This window comes from Microchirus variegatus (assembly GCF_963457635.1).
Source record: "Microchirus variegatus genome assembly, chromosome: 2".
In the NCBI taxonomy this organism is placed as follows: Eukaryota; Metazoa; Chordata; class Actinopteri; order Pleuronectiformes; family Soleidae; genus Microchirus; species Microchirus variegatus.
The window spans coordinates 27,927,029-27,949,724 of NC_139803.1; the positions used below are offsets into that span (position 1 = coordinate 27,927,029).

Here is a 22,696-nt window from a genome sequence, read left to right on the forward strand (position 1 = left end):
CACCATAATTCACAAATAAATTCTTTAAGATCTCTGTCATCATTGTAAGTGGGAGAACTTGCAAATTTGGTGGCTGACTAAATACTTTTTTGCCCCACTGTATTTAGTGATCTGTTCACTGAATGAACTGTGAATTAATCAGTGCACGGAGCCTACTAGTACAATAAATGTGTCCTGGGAGACTTCAAAATTCCTAAAATCTCCAACATTTAGCAAGTACATTTCTAAAATCTCAACAATTAACAGAGGAATCTGGCGTATTTAGTAACAGCACTGCCACAAGCTGGTGACCGTGAGCCCCAATCGCAGTTCAGCCGTGTTTCAGTTGAGTGACTGGGTCAAATGGAGTCTGCCGTCCAGTCGTGCAGGAAGTCCTGGACAATTTGGTGTATCGTTTCTAATGAACTGTTTCTACTGTAATGATTCTCTAAATGGAAAAGAACTGCTTTGCCCATCACTAATTTACAGAAAAACAAAGCACGGCATCAGTCAAATCTGAAATATTGAGGCTTCAAAAGTGTTCAGATTGTTATGGGTGACGGTTGCCACTCGGTATTATTTTTGTAGTCATTGCTTGCATAGGCCTCTCATGGTACTAACGTTTACTGTACCTGCTTAATACTGAGCTGTAATACAATATCTGCTAACTAGCTACAAAAATACTGATTAATGACATTATGACCATCATGTGTCACCGTTTGTGTGTGTATGTGCACTGACCCAGGTAGTGCAGTAGCTTCTGGGCTCGGTTCTGAGTGGGTTTGAGGTTGAAGAGTTCCTGGTTCTCGTCGATGAACTGGGTGTCCACAGTGGCGTGGAGGAACTGGTGGTTGGACAGAACATTCTGGAGGAACGGGATGTTTGTCTAGAAATGAAGACACAGACAGAGTTAAGAAAGAGTTGTAAATCTCGGTATTTGATGAGCAGTTTAGAAAAAAAGGGGGTTTTGAAATTCCTCTTGCACAAGTCATTACAAATAAAAAAAAACACAAAGAAAACAGAAAACAGACTGAATACAAAGCAAGAGAGTCAAGACACGAGCTGCTGTGCTCAACTCATTTTCAGAAAGTGAATCTCTTGAAAGAAAAGACGTTGTTGGGGGGAAAAAAGAATACACTTTGCTCTTAAGAGCATATTTTTGTTGAAAACAGTGTTACACTTTGATACACACACACACACGCACAAATGGCTTGATGCAAAACAAATTTAGCAGTGTGGTGAGAAAAAAACAAAATCACATCTCACCTCCAATAGACAAAACGCAGACACTCAAAGCAGCGGGAGAAAGACAACTACTGACAGTAATTACATTCCATTTCTATTTTGTCGTTGTTTGTTTGCCGCAAAAGTATTATCATGCCAATTAAGCTCTCTAAATTAACACAGAACGAACGAGAGGGAAGAAAGAGATGTAATTGGAAATGACTTATTTTCACTTTTCATATATATATATATATATACACACAAATATATATATATATATATATACACACACACAAACACACACACATATATATATATATATATATATATACATAGCATACAAGCAGCTGCAGGTGTATATAGTGCTTGTAATGTTAGAGTGAAGGAATGTAAGCTGTGAGAAAATATATTTTTTCCCTTGTTTGGTAAAAAAAATGAATTTATATGCGACTGAAAATGTCAGACTTCTAGTGACATTTAAAAAGAAGCCACTCACGAAGCCGTCTCTGAATGGTCCTTTTATTTACAAATGCACAAAGACACACAAAAGAACAAAATAAAAGAAAAAAAGAGCGAAAAACTGCAGAGCCTGAGGACATCCTGGCTATCACGGCTTTATATCTAACTCACAACATATAACATCCATAATGCTACATAAATTGATTTAGCTTGGTCTCATTTAAACACACTAATGCAGAGGTATACAAAATAATATAGTACATGCATATGCACAAAAAATACAGCCCACAGATGGGCTGCAATTACAGCCATAATTTGAGCATTTACCCGACAGTCAAACCCTGAGTGATTCTAAATAATTGCTGCTGCAAAAATCACTCAGAAATCACATAATTGGGAGAAGGAATCAGATAATAAACAAACCACACACACACACCTCATTACCACCACTGAGAGAGGGAGGCGCAGCAGGGAGATCAATGTGGTCTAGTGAATAGCAATAGAGGAAAGCTAGGGCATGTTGGTCATGCCAATACAGCCAAAGGAGATGAATACAGTAAGAACTGAAAGAGAGGCTGATTCTCTCTGAGTTGCTTCTTCAGAGCAGAGAGAGAGAAAAGAGACATGTGAAGAGAACAAAGACGACAGCATATATATTATTTACGTTATTTCATTTAACAAAGAGAAAACCTAAAGAGGGGGAGTAAGAGAAGAGCCATATAGTATGTTCTGCTTAGTTATTATTAAGGACCAATAAAGCACCATTCATGTGGAAAAAGACAGAATTCCAGAAGATTCTAGGACTGAAAATAATTATTATTTTCTTTAATCGATTCATCTCTTGATTATTTCCTCGAGTAGTCGTTCATAAAACATATTAACGTCTAAAAAGCTGGAATATCACGGAGCCTGTTTTAATGATTAAAGGTGCAGTATGTAATAAATCTAAAGCAACTGGTCATAAAATCCTCCTGATGTTACAGAGACTCAGGAATAATGTTCTTATAACAAACTGAACTCACCAACAACAACAGTACAGCCAATATATTCGCATTTAAAAAAATCTTTTGCAGACTGCAAATCATGTTTATGTTTTGAAATCATGTTTTGGCATGTGGCGCCACCTACCGCCGTCTACAAATCATTGCAGTCAGTAGAGTCTCAGCTACAGAGCAACCACGGGTTGCCAGTTACGTCTGAGCTACAATGGCAGAGAAAATGAAACCGAAGACCTCTGTATATTGAATTTGAGTGTAGTAACAGTTTTTGGCCACATTCTTACATATGGCGCCTTTAACTACGACACTACGGTTTCCTCTGACATCCGTTTTCTTTGCTTCTTTTTTGCAAGCTTGGCCATGACGAATGCCTAAAATAACGCTATCACTGCCATGATCTTATAGCCAGTACCTGGCTAGGGTGTGTGTGTGTGTAGTGCCGTTAAGCAGTTTGTGCCATGATTTTGCAAAACCTCCTGATTCTGAGGACTCCAGGTCAGCGGCCTTGATCTTGTAAGGCTGTTTTTCCGTTAACAGACAGTAGGGGGAGTGAAGACACCCCCCAATCTCCCCACAACAAGACATTTAACCATCACAATGACTCCAAAAATGTTAAATCAGGGTAAGAAATCCTGCATAGTTCTGCTTTAAAAAGAGAATCAAATCAATAAATCAAAATAGCTGACGATTAATTTCGATTCAAGGTCGATTAATCATTGCAGCCCTGGCTTTATATATTCTTTTCCAGACATTTACATGCCTGGCAAGGTGAGAGCGGGATTTATTTTGCCAGGTACAAATGCTCTCACACACACATAAAATTAAATTGCACTCTCAGGTCTCAGAGCTGGAGCGAGGAAAGCGCTGAGGGATTCACATGGATGTACTAAGCTGACAAGTCTCTGGCTACAGGCTGTGGACTGAAACAAAAAAAGGGGGATTTCTGCTGCTAAATGCTACAACAGCAGTATACAGCTTTCAGAACACATATTTCTCCTTTATAGTATCTGCCAATACGACTGCATTAACAATATACTGCTGCCTCGTAAAACGGCCATCTTGAAGAAAATCAGCGGCTATGGAAAAAATATGCAGTTTTGTTTTGTTGTTACAGGAAAAAAATACAGTTGGGTAATGTAAGCTGGGGTTGGATTAGGATTATCTTTTCAATGCTAATTGTTCAAAGTTTATTTGTACTTGTTGGTACATTAGTTTTAGGACATGCCAACATAATTTTTCTTTGATCCACATATTTTGTGATATGCTTTTGAGTGTTTCCTTTTTGACCTCCGCTAAGGAGATATATGTTTTCGCCAGAGTTTGTTTGTTTGTCTGTCTGTTAGCAACATAACTCGATAAAGTCGCAGACAGATTTGGCTGAATTTTGCAAGAAATGTCCGCAATGGGACCAGGAACAATTGATTAAATTTTGGGCGTGATCCGTAGACGCTATCACTATTTTTAATCGCTATTTTGTGGAGGACTGAGCTGCCTTGGAGGAGGTCTGCGCTCTCTGAGTACTTTTCTAATTTTTTTTTTTTTACTGTGGCTGTCCTTCCTATGACCCTCCCATTTCTCCAGGTACACTGGATGTGGCCCGGGTCAATTTAGAGTATTCAATTATGCCAACATCATCATCATCATCATCATCAATCTAATTAAACAGAGTGAGATAAAAGACCATGTGTTCTAAGCTTCCCCGATCAAGTCTAGAGAACCTAAATAAGATGGACTTTTTACTTCCGACTACAGAATTATGCGACTGTATGACGAGCTAATTAGCTTCAGGTTGAAATAACCTTTGTATCAAGCACTTGGGAAATGTTGAGCTGTTCCTTCAGGATGCTAAAAAGTTGCCGCTAGAAACTATTTTGGATTGAGTACATCATTTCCATTCTAAATTAAAGGCTTTACGCACAACACAGATTTCCCTATTTGCACTACATAAGAACACACTGCAAGGACAAGTTAAAAAGTCGCAAAAAAAAAAGGGAGCTATAATTAAGAATAATGTGAATATAAAAGGAGCTTTTTAAAAGTGGGCCTTGAAGTTTTACCTTCATGTGTTCCCTTACTCATTAAAACTGAAGTAATTTAAGAGACAGAGACATGGAGGGAGAAACAAGGAGACGCTTTTAATGAAAGACTCAAAAAACAATAGGGAGGGAGGACAGAGACATCATGAATACATGAGGGTTTGTCCTTTTCCTCTCCGCTGTACCAGATCAATGTGTTCATTATGAAGCATCTCTGCGTGCCTGGGGCTACCTCACCACACTATTACTACACAGAGTCAGTCGCCCTAACTCTGTTTCCACGTTCGCTCTAATGATGTGCAAACACATTCTCCAAAACACAATCTCGCAACAGAGTGTCTTCATATTTCACTCAAGTCTTCATTCTGCTCTTGGTGGTATTGCTCACACCCACAAACAAATACTGCCCCCCAAAAAATGTTGGATGCCCTGGAACAAGGCTACAGCTCTCACAGCTATGCAAAACACACGCAAACACACACAAACACACACACACATTCCGAATGCTTTTTAGATTGTCAACACAGCCACAAACCCACCTTTTAGCACTGTTTTAATTTTGGCTGGAACTAAGCATGTCTGAAAAAGGACTTAATGCTCACCCAGGCAGCAATTTACCTGACACACCAGGCTCAGTACGAGTATGGCTGCCTCTTCTTTTTTGGCACAAATCATACAATGCTAGATCTGGTTGTGTGTGTCTGTCTCCTCTCTCTTTTCACACAGTGCTAGGTTGATCACTAGAAAACTGCGTGTTATTGCTATTCTGCACGGTCGTCATGGCTGTGGCTGCAATCAGCCTTGCTGTTGATTGCCAAAGCAACACAGTGAAGTAGGTATTGATGTCCGAGGCTGTCGACTCGACTGCAAACACAGGTCAGATCAACAAAGCAGAACCTTCAAAACAGTTACTGTTGCAGAGTGTCTGTCTGCCCTGTTAATGTAGTGAGGATGTATCACTGACAGTAATCTGCGGTTTGATAATTTTCAGGGAGAGAGAAATAATAACCACCTGCCACTTTATGTGTTCTCAATGTCTCAAGATTGCACTTGGATTGGATGTCATTTTTACACTATGCAAAGTAATTGAGTCAGGGAAGTCATGATGAAATAGTTTCCATTAGGCATTATATCAATATTAAATTGACAATATTACATAAGGGCAAGATATGGTATTAGATTTTGGATATTGTGATGACATAACCTAGTTTTAAAGGTCCCATATTATACCCTATTTCTCCAAGTTAAAGTAGTTCCTGGTGTCCTAATGAACATGTCTGTAACATGCTTTGGTCAAAAAACTATAAGAATGAAGCACCACAGCAGTTCAATCACCCTGCCAAAACAGCCCTGTTCAGAACGCTCAGTTGAGTAGTATCTCTTTAGGTCCACCTTAAAGGTCCACCTTTAAAAAAAAGTAAAATGAAACTTAAGGGACAGAAAATGACATCAGCCACAGAGGCTACTGGGAGCTAACAGCAGTTAGCATTTGGAAAAGTGACCCTTTGCAGGCTCTGGCAGGCACATTACCGTCATATATAACATGTATCCACTGGACAGATAAATCCTCTGAGGCTCGAAGTTTGTATAGAACTCTGTGCTGCACTGTGGAGCCAAGAATAGAACTTTTCACGGACATCGCAGACTTCCGGTTTTGCCGTTGCTCTCGCCAGCACTCTCGCGTGTTTCACGGACAAAGCGGAGCTCCGCGAGACGACAATTCCAGGAATTTAGCGCCTTGTGTCGTCCCAAGGAGCGCGTCAACATCATGTGTTTTATCTTCTGTACTTAGACTGAGGACCACAAAAACATCTTTTTTTCACACTTTGACGACTGCTAGGGCCTCCAGAGTCCCAAATATAAGGATTTAAATGATTAAAACGTTGATTTTGCATAATATGGGATCTTTAAAGGCTGTTCCACTGATAATCATCATATTCACTCTAAAGATTATATATAATGATCAAGCCCCGGCTTGTGTCCAGGGTAGCGATACCCCACCCTCTGATCTCCTATCCTGCTCCACAGCGCCACCTTGAAGTAACTTCTGCTGCTTCAGTGGCCTCCTTGATGGCCCATAGCCATCTGGCCCCACTGATGCCCAGCATGTTATAGGCCCTGCAGAGGGACTGGGCCTGTGAACCCTCTGAATCCCATCTCAATGGTCTGGCATCCGGCTCTTCTTCTCCTTGGCCTCCTCAATGCCTTCCTCCCAGGCGACAGTGACCTCCAGAAGAACAATCTGCTTGGATGTTGCTGAGGTGAGAACCAAATCCGGGCCTGAGAGTTGTTGTGGCGACATTTTCAGGGAACTTCAGTTTTTTCCCCAGGTCAACTCTGAGCTCCCAATCCAGTGCCGTTGCCAGGAGGCCAGAGGAGGTGGTTATGTCTGAAACTGGTTCTGCTTCTCCCCGGCCCTCACAAAAGCGAATCTCTTCTTTACTGGGCGGTTGCGCTTGCATTCATCAATTCCACTGCAGATGGTGTTCGCTATAGCCCTCAAGACCTGGTCATGACACCAGCAGTAGCGCCCGTCTATGTGATGGAGAAATCTATTTTCTCTACCAGATTGGACAAATTCAATAGGTTCTGGGAAAAATGTATATCAACAACTAGAACAGACCATAAATAATGCAAAAAGTATAAAACCCCTTGGTTCATCACAACAGCCAAAAATTGTTCATTTATGTGTTAGAACAGAATTGAAGTGTGGTCTGAACAGTGTTATTGAGTTGTTATACTTACAGAGATCATGTAATACAGATCATAAACAGTAGATGTTTTATTTCAGAGTATATTTGCAGTGTGTTGTCACCCTCCTTTGAGAAGCACAAACAACAACCTGTATGCAGCTTTATAACCCCATTTATCTTATATATGGGGATACAGGCTAAATGTATTCACATATTATTTATGAGCCATATTGTCCAGCCTTATTCTACATCTCTAAAGCAGCAAAGAGATGACTGTACTGTGTGAAGCTGTTCTGCATAGTAACTCAAACACTTTGCTCATCGTGCAAAAAAGACGACGCTTTGGCCTCTTTCACACCAGATGCGTGTGGAGCTTAAAGACATAAAGAACTGTGCACACACACACACACACACAGTCCAAATAGTGTTTTTCACAGATTGAATCATTAACAGTGCACCCCCTCTTTTTTTATTTCTATACTTCTACTGATATAAATAGGACATGTACTTAATTATCTTGCCTTAAATCAAGCCAGTCTAATCCTCTGTGTAATATAATTTGCATCTATCAATGTGACAACAATAGGTAGAGCCCATTCATTTTCTTTGGCTGGCATCTACTTTATATTGTCCAATCCAATTTTATATATTTTTTTATAATGCACAACTCACATTTCAATACTGAGACAGGCAAAACACATTCTGTTCCACAAATCACTCCACTCAGACTGTTCGCTACTTTTACCCTATTTACATGACATGTGCAGAGTTTTAGGGCTTTATAAATATCTAATGAGATCCAAAATTATAAAATTCATTCATCTTATTCATTTTCAACAAGGACAAATAATGTATGAAGCAATAAAACAACCTACTCCCTGGGAATATTCAAAAATGGCTTTTTAATAGAGACATGGGGGATAGGGGAGTCAAATTTAAACAATTGTGTGTCCATAAGAATGTTCAACATGTGCAGCGAAGCAGTGGAACAAACCAATGCCCAAGTATGATCCAGTTAAAAAAAAAAAGGTTCAAACAGGGCTTTGATGAGTCTCACAGATTATTTATCACTATACTTGTTTTAATATTATATATATATATTAATATTTTTCATCACATATTATATTATTTTTTAGGAGGTGGAGGTTTGCACATGTCCATGCACATATGTAGCAAATTGGTCAAATGATGATTATTAGTAATCAGTGGAGAAGGGGTAGGAATTAATAAGAGTATGCTTCTTCCCAGTTTCCTTTGTATAATTTTGATTGTTTTGGGGGAGATAAAATGAAATTAAAGTCAAATACTTTCCTTTGAAATGTCAACATTCAAGTTGACCTATTTCTAAATGTGATACTGAGTTGGAAGTAGGATTTGGTTTCAGGGTGAGCCACATCAACAACAAAGACGCTAAATTAACTTACACGGCAAAGATAACTTCCCACCTACAACATCAGCAGAGAAACAACAGGAAACTGAAACCTGATGACAAAGAATAAAACCCGACCTCAGTGCAAATGTAAAAGGGAGCAGCAACCAGAATGTCACTCAATCCGCTGGCTCCATGTAGTGGCTCACAATTGGTATCAAATCCTCCAACTGACTTATGAAGCCAAGAACACCTCAGTGCTGAGGCAGGATATCTCTGATCCACAGCTCATGTGGATTCCCCCCCTCCCTTGTAAACAGTTCTGTTCTTGCTCATGGTCGGGTTCAGCGTTTTGTGGTGAAAATGCATGCACAGTGCTATATATATATATAGATATAGATATATATATATATCGGTTCATTTTTATTTAATGTCTAGCAAATAGTGCTTCATGCAAAGCAGGAAACCAAAATTAAGTATAAATAAGGGAACATATTTTCAGTTTGAATTTTGGAAAGACTCCAGCTGTGCTCAGCATCACACACAGATGCACAACACGCACCCATCCTGATTTCTGTCTTTCCTACACAAACACTGCCTCCCTCTGTCATACACAGCCTGCACGCTCCCCTCAGTGATTAAGAGTTGAATAGGTGAGCTGTCAGGTCGTTCGTCTTTTCTCTCCTCCCCTCCTCTGTCTCCCTATCCCCCATCCGTCACGCCCTTAACCGCTGGCCCGGACACATAAACATGATCAACGCGCGTACACACACACAAACACACAGCCCAAGGAGCGGACACTGAAAACCAGACACACATAAATAACCTAAACTAAATGAGATAAATAAACACACATACACACCCCATTGTCTTTTAAAGCTACCTAAAAGCAAATATATCACATGAAAGACTGAGCAACCAAAGGTTTGAAACGCAAACACATAGACAAACGAGCACATTGACACATACAGATAAAAGGGGTGGAAAGACCTGATAAACGAGTATGATCATATCTCTTCCTTCGTTTTTTCAATTTGAACAACTTGCTGTAATAACGCTTTGCTGGATTTGCCGTGCCAACCACCATCCTCCAACTCTCAATTGCCTTTACAAGCGTGAAATGCACTCCAACTCTACTGCCAAAGCAACATCAGTTACAATTAATTGTTTTATTTTTAACCCATCCTTATTACACATCAGTAGTGAACATGCACACGCTGGGCACATGAGCAGCGGGCAGCACTTATCAGTGCCCGGGGAACAATGGGGTACCCAAGGCCTTGACCGTGGTAACCCTGTGATGGTTACAAGCCCAATTCCTTTCCTCTTGGCCACAGGCTGCCACACAAGTTAGCGTCAAAGTCTGAAAAATACATTCCAGTCTTCGGGTGAACAGATTTGTGCTACAACTACATGGGTGAGACTAATTTAAATCTGGAATCAGTAGCTATGTTTACATGTGCAAAATGTCCTGTAAACATAGCTACTGTTTGTAATCTGCTACACACTTTTATAAATAAAGAAATCCACTTGGTGAGATTAGAGTAATAACTCCTTCGCAGAGCAGTTTCCACCTAGCCGTAAAAAAAAAAAAAAAACAAGAATAAACAATGCTGAGAAGGCTATCCATTTCTAAAATGACACTATTGCATGCGTGTGCCTCTGCATAAGGTTTTTGTGAAACAAAGCTCGTTTAAATCCAGCCATGATCCCTTATTGGTTTTGGAAACACTTACGAAAGCAATGCAAGGGAACATGAGGATGGAGGAGAGATAATCTTTTAGCCTTGAGAAATGTCAGACGTACACGCTCGACGATTTCCAACTCAGATTCTCATTACTGTGCGTTTCTGTTGCCTGTAGTCTGTGAGCCGGCGCTGGCCATGGTGCTGAACTTGAACACATCCTAGACAAAGTACATCACTGGGGAAAATGCAACCGCAACTGAACTGTTGTTATGATATCTCTTGGATAACTACAGTGTTTAGTGGAGAAAAAAAAAGAAAGAAAGAAAGAAGCAATTTGTCGGTGAAAAACCACTGTCAGTTTCTCCGTTATCTGCGGTATAAAATGCAAATGATGTGCCACCACAAAATATTTTGCTTTAAATTAAAGGCAATGACAAGGTTTTCAAGTGCTGTGAACTATAACTATAGCTCTAACCATTCCTATGATGAGCCCAGCTGATTTACAGGGGTTGTTAAAGTCCACACTCTTCTCCAGGGGAAAATGTAGGAAATTACAGCCTGAACCATAAGACGTGATGATGATGATGAGGAGGAGGGGGCTGGGTGAAGGGAAGTGGACAACAAAAATGAATTTCTTGACACTAATAATCCCTACTGATGCACTGCACATCACAGAAAGCAATATTGTCAAAAATAACCATGTAAGATTAGACGTTATTGACTACCAGGGGAGGATAATTTCCCTGAGAGCCATTACTAATATGTGACGTGTTTTTCCATAAACATTGTGACTCAGACTCAGGTGGTATATCAACAATTCCGGGGTTGCTGAACTTGCTAAAAGAGGCCTTCTCACAGTCTTTCATGGATCCTGAGACACACGCTTATTAAAACAGATTGCTACTTAGAAGGTATTTTGGGAGTCTTTAAGCTGTAAGGCTTGTGACGCATTAAATGTGATGTTCTCCAAACCCACAGAGTGTGTCGTATCAGACTCCGTCAGCAGGTGTTTGGTCTCCTGTGTTAATTCTACTTCCACTTGTGAACCATCTTCACACTCTTTGAAATCAAACAGTATTGAGAGCAGACACGGTCTCCAAGCATCTCAACTCAAATTCTTGTTAGTTGTTGTGGAACTACAAATACATGTGCTCTGTTGTTTCAGCTTGTGTTTATGAAAATCAACATCCCACACGCTCACTCACCACAGAGACAGGAAGCAGAGCCCTATGGAGAGTTGAGAACTTGAACAAAGCAGCAGGGGATCATCGAGCTTTAAGAGTCCGGGGGGGGGACATCATTTAATTCCTGTATTCACTCGGTAAATGGGTTTGCTTCAGATAGTGGAGTTTAAAGATATAGCAAAAGTTTTAACAATAGTTCTTTTGTTCAACTGGTATTGAATTCCGTGGATACTTGTTGACTTTGTATTTCTTTTAGGGTTGATATTACATTTTAGCTTCTGCTCAGCAACAGGTTTCATTGACTACTAATGATGTCATGCAACCATGGACGCCATTTTGGCAGGTAATGACAAGGGCTTTTTGTACCAATTCGCACCAAATCGTACCAAAATGTCTGGGAGAGCGTGCAAGAGTGCGAGAATGTGAGAGCTACGTGTCACAAGACTACGAGAGCATGGCAGCAATAATAGCGAGCCGAAAGCGGTCGAAAGTTAGACGCAGACAGCGCTCGATGTAATATTTGCGACGCAAAATGCAAGGCGGGCCGGGGAAACACCTCAAACTTGATGAAGAACCTGGTTAAACATGAGATTTATTGGAAAGCTGAAGAATGTACCGTTTTGGACGACTGCTGCATCAACTACCAACATTTACATGTCTTTTTTTGTTGCCCTGTGTAGTCGCTGCGAGAGCCATACATGTCGCATTCTAGTCAAATGGGGTCGGCCTCTGACTCGCAACTGCTCAAAAAGTGTTTGCTTGTAGTTAGCCTGCCGTCTGTGGCCAGCCTTAGCCATGTGGCTAACTTCCAGCTGGTTAGCTCACAGTCAACAGCTGATTGTGTAAACGTTGTTGTTGACCTGGTCCTAAATGTTCTATATTAACTTCTAACTAACATTCATTTATGTTTATTTATTTACTGTTCTTCAATCATTTAAACTTTGTTTTACAACTGAAAAACATTTTAAAAGTACTGAAATAAGGTACCAAATTCCAGATACTGATACCGGTACCATATCGGTTCAATTATGAACGGTACCCAACCCTATGAGTCTGTTCACATACATAGACACAATATAACTGACAGCATCATACACCTGGCAATATGTCAGGCAACTTGTTTTTTTACCGGCTGTTTTCATAAGAGCGAAGATGGTGTCGCCAAAACAGGGACAGGTTAATTGGAGAGCATTTTACCAGATCACTAAAGATTCTGAGGACAGTTGGTGTAACAGAAGAGGACACAAGGGATAGGGAAAGATGGAGGCAGATGGTCTACTTTGGCAACTCCTAAAAGGAAAAGCAGAAGGAAGAAGAAGATGATCATGAGGACAGCAGAGCGGTCTGGAATAACGTCCACTGTGGCTTTTTCCGCCAAAAGCATCCGAAAGGTATGGTAAGTATCAGATGTAACCAGTCTGTCGGGTTCTGTGATTTTCTTTTGCTCATTCTACCATATGCCAGTTGTGAGGAATCGTTATTTAATTTACAAAAATGTTTCAAAAACGAACTAAGAGTGGTATTGTAACTGAAATATTCCTAATTAAATCAAATTCAAAGTCATTACCTTCCCTTCATTGGCTACAACTAAACGTAGGATCCTGCACCAATAGTTTGGTAGAGTTCCCAAGATAATAGTATTTTTGCAAAGAGTAATATACTAGGGCAGTATGGGTTTATGAGTGAGGCCACTGTTTATGAGGTTCAAACAGTCTGAGGGGCAGTGAAATAAAAAGAAATCCCAACTGAGGAGTTAAAAAAAGCAGCTGACCAATATAAACCTTAAAGGTGTAGTAGAGGAAAAATAGGATGTAGCATTACATTGTTCCATACTTGCACAGTTATTAGGTGATGGGGTGTCCTGACCTTATTATGCACAGTCACAAACAATAATTACCAACAATAAATAATGCTAAATGTTTACAATCTATCTAGAAAACCCTTAATATAAGATGTTATTTAGTTTAGGCGATACCGTCCCTCCTATATATACAAATATATGTAACCTAAATATCTCCAATTAGGACTGGAGTTTATATGTTCAGAGATGAAAGAGAAATGTTGCATAAAAGTAATAGGAATTCATTTGCCGAATAATCATGAACACAGTGAATAGGAAACCGGGAAAATAAACACTTATTCTCACGATATGGTCTTCAATGTCAGGTCCTATTGAAATACCTCATCCACATATGGTCTTCAATGTCAGGTCCTATTGAAATACCTCATCCACAGAGTGAACACCCTCTTGAGTGCTCACTCCACATCAGACAAATTCAATATTCATAGTTATCAGGCAATTACAGCTATGACAAGTAAAGTGAAATAACATAATTTTGAAAACATTAGGTATTAATCCCAGTTATCACAGTGTTTATGTGTATATTATTGTGCTCTCTGTGGGAAATAATGAATGTTATTCTCAAGACAAATGTCACACCACTTCTTTCCTGCAGTGTTAAATGCTAACATGATTTAAAAAATAAATAAAGAAATGAAAATATTTTTTCCCCATATTGCCAAGTCCTATTTTAAAGTTACTTCAGATAACACCACTAGAGAAGGTGGCATTAAAACAGGATTCAATGAGTGTTCTTTAGAGATCAAAGTAATGCAGAGTGCATCTTTTTTCGGTCTTATCACATTCTGTAAGGTGTTCTGCGCTAATATAATTCAACCAGTTTCCATTTAGCATCATCATAATGGTCCAAATCTCAATAGTGTTCTGCCAAACTAATGCATCTTCTCTAATGGGCTCTCTCCATTGATGACTACAGTCAGTGGTGAAAAGGTGATTCACCCAGGCATCTGTACAGACACTGGATCAAAGACGGCTCCTATTAAGAATGCTATAACCAAAATAGAAATGTTGACTCAAGATCATCTTTAATTATTCCCCTCCATCATGGCTCAGCATGATGCTTTCAATCCTACAAAGCCCCCATAGTGTCTGTGTTCAGAGACTAGTGGAGCCCAGGACAGCGAATGACTAACAGCTGCTTCTTATTTACAGAACTCACTATAAATGTCAAGATTTTCTCAGCACAGAAGATCATGCATTATTTATTGGAATATTTTATAGCCTTATCATAGTGGCCTGTGATCTTCTAGTCGGAATTTATAGGTTTTCACGTTTGACTTTTTTTTAATGCTCTTTCAACAGGGATCCTGTTTCTCTCCCTTTGTATTAAGCTCATAAGAACATTTTGAGTTCCAATATTCCCCCCACAAAACAACGGAAAAAAAGAAAGTTACTATGATTTAGATGGAACATAAATCTTGGAAAAAAACAAAACAAAAACAAACATGCCTGGAATATTATGAAATGCATTTGAGAAAATGTTGTGGCCTTGTGTGAGCATTATTTTATTTTAACTTTATAATATTTATGTATCGTTTCCTGTGTAATATCAGATATTATAATTACCATTATCACTAGTTGTAGTAATACTTAAGATTGTTCTTCTTTCTGCTCCTTTTCATAGATTTTGTAAATAAACATCACAGTGTGAACAGCTAATGTGCGCTGACCGTGGTGCTGAAATGGCCGTCTGGCAACAGAAACTCAGTTGCATACCTTTATAAGCCTATAAACAGAAGGGAATTCACAGGTGACATGTGGCTCTTGTCCCATTCAGTTGTGCCAACAGGCTACACAGGTGGCACTCTGGCACTGGCGCTTAAAAGCTGGCACATTAACGCTTTTTATTTTGACATTTAGCAGATGTTGTCTAACAGCACTCATTGTGTACAAATCCATTTACGCAGGCCCACAGACAAAGAAACGTGTAGGTTGTTGTTTTCACCGCTAGAGAATGTATTAGTGACCAACTCTTGCAAGCGTTAGCATTGCATGTTTTTTGTGTTGTTTTTTTTTTCAAAAAATATGTCTGAGTGCATGAGTCAACATTTTACTCTTAAAGCAATATAGACAAACAAGGCCAGCGTGTTTTCTCATAGTTCATTAACTGCTGCCCGTGGCTGATAAAATGCTCTCCCAGCAGTAAACGGGGAATCATTAGGGAAACCCATTGCTATTGCAAGTTAAATAAATAAATAAACAAACAACACAATGACATGCAAATAAAGGGCTAGGCCATATGGGAAAAAAATCTTATCACAATACTTTGTTTCAAATCAATATTTATGTAAAGCTGCACACAGGTTGTTTCTCTGGACTTGTGAAATGTTTTCTTTTGAGATGTTTGTGCTTCTCAAAGGAGAGAGATACTCTAAATACATTCTAAAATAAAACATCTACTATTCATGATCTGTATTACGTAAATCTTAAAATACAGTTATTACCTTCCATTTCAGATAATACCTGCTTTATTTCTTTGGCATTTTAATGTTAAATGAAGGATTTTTACATGTGTTAAAAACGATTATGGTCAAATTCTGCTATAACATACAATTAGGCTTAAAATTAAAGTGTTATAGGTTTACTTAAAAAGAAAAAAAAAAGTAGTTGATTCCATTTATTCAATATAATATTCAATCTTTACACAAGGTCACCACAGATATCACGATATGACAAAATGCAAAATCTAAGACCAGATCTCGACTCATATCATGACAGATATAATATCGATATATTGCCTATGCCCCACCTATCGGCTCAGGAAGTTCAATTAGACGGCTTCATGTGGCCACCGTGCATGTATGTGCATGTGTCCTTGTCTCTCATTACTCATAGATTGAGACAAATGGAGCAGGGCCTGCCCTTCGATCTGAACCTCCACACCATTTACCCCTGACATCACAGCTGAGCGAGTGTGCTCATTCTATTTAGCCTTGTGAGTAGGTGTGTGTGTGTGTGTAACTGCGAATTGAGCCGTCAGTGTCCTGATTTGTGTGACGCTGAGGTGCCTTTACGTGTGTGATCATGTGATGGAGGCACTCTCCGAGTGTGTGTGGTCAATCATGTTCCATGTGAGCTCCGCTCGTCGCCAAACGCATGTTCTATTGTGGGAAGTTGTTTTTTTCTTTGCGTGTGTGGGTGCGTGTAAATCCTTTGACACACTGTGCATTTCAGTCATGTCTATATTTAGTCAGTGTCTCAAAATCACTGACTAACTTATACACACCCCCCAAAAAACTATTCCTCACTTAATGACAAATCAGTCTAAACTGGTTATTGCAAGCTGCTTTTTTTTAAGCCGATACATAAACATGAAAGAAATATCTACCTTTCTCGTTGTCTCACTCTCTCACACACACACGTGTGTGTGTATTTTCTTGCTGCTGGCAAAGGACATGCTCCTCAGCTGCTGTCAAGGTTCCATCTTTTGACTTAAGCTGTGCACATTTGTCTGCCATACCTGTCACTTTTCTGCTTGTTAGTGACAAATATCCAATCGTGGGTTAACATCATATAAACCTCGTCTCACCTCCCAAACCATTTAAAAAGGGCAGGGAATTACAGCAAAAATCGGATATATATTACATAGGATTACTATGACTATGACTTTAAGAACACTGGATTTAACATGGAGCAGTGAACACAATGTTAAAGTTTTCTCAACAGTTATATTTGCAATTATTCAGAGAAATACTTAGATTTTAAATTGCGCATTCTCTCTTATACAGTATATATACATACATATACATACATAAATACAACATATACACATACATGTATATATATATATATACATACACATATATGTATATATATATATATACAGTATATACACACCCATATATATCTACCACTGAGCCACAATCACACCATTTATATATCTTATATATAAATGGCGTGATTGTGGCTCAGTGGTAGACCAAATCATAAATAGTCTTTCAACCCAAAAGGTTGCGTCTCCATGTCGATGTGTCCTTGGGCAGGACACTAAACCTCACATTGCTCCTGATGGCGCGTGAATGGGTATGAAAAATGTGTGATAGCAAATGCAATGTCCATAGACGTGCTGAATGAATGCGTGAGTAAATGTACATTAAACGGTGAATGGCAAAACTGTTGTATAAAGCAGCTTTGAGTGGTCATTAAGGATTATATAAAATACTATATAAATGCAGACCATTTCCCACATATCTATGTATTTTATATGTGTGTGTGTGTGTTTACTTAAACCACCCTGGGATCATTGAAATATGAAATAGTGCTGATGCTCTGACTCGGTGAAGCATTGTCCCTTGAGAGCATGGATGAAATAAAATGGAGTCCCTGCACAGTATTTATATCTGTTGTGAGTCAGCGCTCAATCCTAACAGCTTTTGTTTCATTTAAATTGCGGCGTGATCGAGTAAAGATTTATATAAAAAAAAATAATAATAAAAAAAATTGTGTATGTCTGTTGCAGTTTGCTGAAACCACCTAAGTGCTAATGTGGCCTGACTGAGTCAGAACAGGTCTTTCCTCTCTCTGATTAAGTGCTGAATTACTCAGAATGAACAAAAAAAAAAAAAGGTGCCGTCAATCTCTCGCCCTCATTGGCCTTACTGCTCAGTAAGACGTCTCAGTGCAGTTACTTGCACTTGATTCATCTGTGGTCAAAATAAAGTTTTATGAGAATTAAATCTTGGACACATGTCCTACTTATTTCTGTTTCCTTAGGTTATCTGAAAATAACTTCCACGAGTTCACAGGTGCACTGATTCTAATTTGGCATGAATAAAGTGGTGGTTTTATTAAAAAGAATAGTATTTTTTTTTTTGAAGTGCAGTTGTTGAGGCACCGTCTGCCACATAATCAAAACTCAATGCCATCTTAAGTGTATGATATTTTAAGGATATGTCATGGCCCCTATAATCTCACTGTTCGGCATTATTTTCCAGTTCACTCCACAGACTAAAGTTCATAGACAAAAACCAGTGATCTTACATCATTGAAATCTATCGCTGAGATTTAATTCAGTGATGGTAATAATAGACTATCAGCTCCTGTGTCCCTGAGAGCAAAAAAATGTCTCTATGGACTTTGGTGTGGGAGGGTGAGTGGTGTACAGACCTGTTTTTCCTCCAAGAAAAGTCTGTCTAATGACAAGATAAAGATGTCCCTCTGGACTTTTTTGCTTATTTTAACCATATCCATCCATCATCTACTGATTTATCCTCCTTGGGAGGTTCGCGGGGGGTGCTGTGCCTATCTCACCTGACATAGGGTGATAGGCGGGGTACACCCTGGACAGTTCAACACTCCATCACAGGGCCACATATAGAGACAAACAACCATTCACTCTCACACCTACGGTCAATTAAGAGTGACCAATTCACCTAATTGCCAAATCTGCATGGTTTTGTACTGTGGGAGGAAGCCAGAGAACCCGGAGAAAACCCACGCACACGCGGGGAGAACATGCAAACTCCATGCAGAAAGGCCCTTGTTCCAACCATGTGGCCCCGACCTTAACCATATAAGGGCCAGAAAATGTCCTGTGAGTAAGTGATTTTGCCCATTTTTCCAGAATAACTTTCAACATGTGGCAGTTATTTAAATTTTACTGCATGTTAAAATAGGGTATAACAAGAAAAACTAAAAGGTGGACACCAGATTTTACGTGTTAAACTTGAAATTTAAACCGTATAATACATTTAAAATAACATTTTTGTTGCGTCTTTGTCTGAATGTCCAGAAACAAGCCAAAAAAATTTGGAACTATGTCCAGGCGTTTTTCCAACTCTCTCCTCTCTGGTGACAAAGACACTGATTCTCCAGCTTACTGAAACTGGTGTTCAGATATTGTTGACCTAAGCAGGTTTACATTGTACTGGTTAGTGTGTTGTCAAGTAGCTAAACTCAGTTTTCCTTGTGTGCCCATTGGCAGCCATGATTCCTGTGAGACCAAGCCTATGGTTCTCAGCAGCAGGGGGCACTCATAACACAGTCAGCACTGCATGTGTGTCATTGCCTCGTAGGATTTATTTTTTATGAGCAAATGTCTTAGGAACAGTGAAAAAACCCCAAATCTTCATCAGTAATGAGAATTTCTGCTGAGTCACTTAACTCACTTAATCACCCAACACTAGGTCGTGTTTAGTTTCATGCAGCAAGGTCACTCTCCCTGATGAGAGGAACTGAGTGCCAAAACCACGAGAGGTTTGATTAACTGTGGATCGACGAGCCATGACAACAGAGAGCTGTAAAACCGGGTGAGAGTGGGTGAACTGATACATCAGACTTGCTGGACCTTGCGAGAGCTATACGTCGTCGTGACGGTAAAGAGACAGGAGGAAGGAATGGACAGAAGTAAATCCCAGATACAACAATGGAGGTTGAGGTAAACGCTTGAAAGAGAGAGACAAACACAGAGGGGTGAAGAAGAAGGAAAACATATTTAGAAGATGGAAACGAGACCGAGGGGAGAAAAAACAAAAAACTCCAAGGTGGACATTAACACAGCAACATATTTTCCAAATCTATTTTTCACTGTCTTTCATTTCCATCTCTCTGATGTTTCATCGGTAGTTTGTGAGATTGCATTGACAAAAAACGACCACATTTCCTGGATATGTAGCACCGGGCTAGCATTAAGTAGCGCTTGCAATGTTGGACCCAAGTGCAGGACAACAACTCAGAGGAAATGCAGGTTAAAATAACAAAAATAAAACTCTTCAGTAAAAGTCCAATCAATATCAAAATGTCTAAATCAACCAAAGCACCAGAAATAAAACAGAGGTCAAGGTGTAGGATTTATCACTCCATCATTTCTATTCCATTTCACTTATCCCTCTCACACTCCACAGATCTCTGACCACTCGTGCTCACTCGCTCTTAATCATCCTCCCGTTGCTCCCCCTCTCAAGCCTTTTTCTGACCCACAGATGCTCAACACACTAAGAGCTTCACTTCCTATTGTCATACGAGCCGAGGTCTATGCCTCCTAATCTTTCTCCTCCAAACGCTTCCCCTCTTCCCCCCTCCCTTCTTCCATTAGTGGTCAAATAAATACAAGAAAAACTTAATACTGATGTGAAAGTGGTACAGTGAAAACATAATCGTACAAGTATTACAAAGAAACCAAATGAACTATTAAAACACAAATGCAGGAAGTGGCCTTGAAGTGTGTCATTATAGCATTAGGCTGACTGGAATATATTTATATTATACTACATCTATGTAATGCCATGAGATTAAATATGGTCTTAGATTTTGGATATCGTCGTATCATGATTAGGTATCTGTGATGACCAATCTGAGTTTTAAAGCAGGGGCCTCAAACACCTGGGGGCCAGTGAACTTCTAGTCTGGTCAGGAGGGGCCAGGTCAAGTGAAAAAAGTCCAATTGATTGAAAGAAAAAGTGATTAGAAATTAAAATGATATCTCGATAATCCATCAAGATGTTGCAATTACAAAACCAAACCATTTATGACGCAAAATGCATCTTTAAAAAACAAAAAGACAGAAATAAAAGAGAATTTAGACATACTTATAATTAAATGTTGAATTTAGTAATTTCAAAATAAGTGTAGGGCAGCAGGACATCGACTGGCGGGCCATATGTGGCCCCCTGGCCACGAGTTTGAGACCCGTTTTAAAGGCTGTTGCATATGTATTATATACATTAATACATTTGTACAATAAATATTGCATAATGATCGAAAACAAAACAAACCATGGAATAAACAAAATTATTAATTTAATTAATTTAATTTTAAGCTCAATGTTTTGTGTAATAGCAGAATTTAAACATATTTATAATACATTATATGTGAATAGCCTTCATTTAACATTAAAAAGCCAAATACACATAAAACAGGTATTATCTGAAATTAAATGCAACTGTATTTCTCTCCTTTGAGAAGAGTAAACATCTCAAAAAAAAATGTTATATTCCCATATATCTTGTATATGGGGATATCACCTAAAAATGTATTACTTATTAGTCACATCACACAGGCTTAAATAATTATTGATTTGTTGCATTTTATATTCAATATCAAATGATTTAAAAAGTATATTGTTTTTGTTAAGATTTGTTCCCCCATATTGGCCCTAACATTACAGAAAATTAAATAAAATTAAACAATGATGAAAGTAGTAGTACACGTGGCACAGTAATAAGCCAGGTGAGTTAAGATGTCACACATCTTTGTTAAGGTGCTACTCCATGAATGCGTTTGCTAAGTTACCGTTATCTCATTCCAGACAGCTACACACTTTACTCAAAGAGATGAAAAAACATCCACAAACACTTTGCCTTTAAACATATAACGCGCTCCCTTTTACAAATATACTTTTACATTAACAAATCCCATGCTGAGACTAAAACTAACACTGTGCTGGTTCACACTTCATTAGCATCTATATGGCACGCAGCTCCAGAAAACGACTACTGAGGATTGCTGTTCGCTGTTTATTTTAGCTTTTCGAGATTTGGTCAGGTCCAGTCCAGTGTATGTGAAACTGACTTTAAAGGACTCACATTATATCCTATTTTCTCCAAGTTAAACTAGTTCCCTGGTGTCCTAATGAACATGTCTGTGACATGCTTTGGTCAAAATACCATAAGGATGAAGCGCCACAGCAGTTCAATCACGCTGCCAAAACAGCCCTGTTAAGAACGCTCTGTTTAGTAGTATCTCTTTAGGTCCACCTTAAAAAAAAAGTCAAACAAAATTTAAGGGACAGGAAATGACATCAGCCTCAGAGGCTACTGGGAGCTAACAGCAGTTAGCATTTGGAAAAGTGATCATTTGAAGAATCTAGCAGGCACATGTATCCACTGGACAGATAAATCTTCTGGAAGTTTGTGTAGAACTCTGTGCTGCACTGTGGAGCCAAGAATAGAACTTTTCGCGGACTTCCAGTCTTCGGATGCCGTTGCCCTCGCCAGCACTCTCATGCGTTTTGCGTACAAAGCAGAGCTCCGCGAGACAACAACTCCAGGAATTAAGCGCGTCCCAGTGACCGCGGAAGTCAACATAGTGTGTTTATTCTCCTGTACTTAGACTGATGAGGACCACAAAAACATGAGTGAGTCATCTTTTTTCACACCGACTGATAGGACCTCCTCCCAAATATAAGGATTTAAATGATTAAAAACTTGATTTTGCAAAATATGGGACCTTTAAATAAAGTTGACTGACCATGATCCATGTTATGAAGG

At 39.2% G+C, this 22,696-nt stretch overlaps 1 protein-coding gene across 1 annotated transcript in view; it reads right to left on the reverse strand.

The window, feature by feature from the left end:
* LOC310944836 (pyruvate carboxylase, mitochondrial-like) overlaps positions 1-22,696 on the reverse strand; it is a 314,316-nt gene that overhangs the window by 83,211 nt on the left and 208,409 nt on the right. Inside the window, exon 13 of the mRNA XM_083910674.1 lies at positions 721-865. Within this exon, the coding sequence (XP_083766800.1) occupies positions 721-865 (145 nt within the window). The remainder of the gene's footprint in view (positions 1-720; positions 866-22,696) is intronic.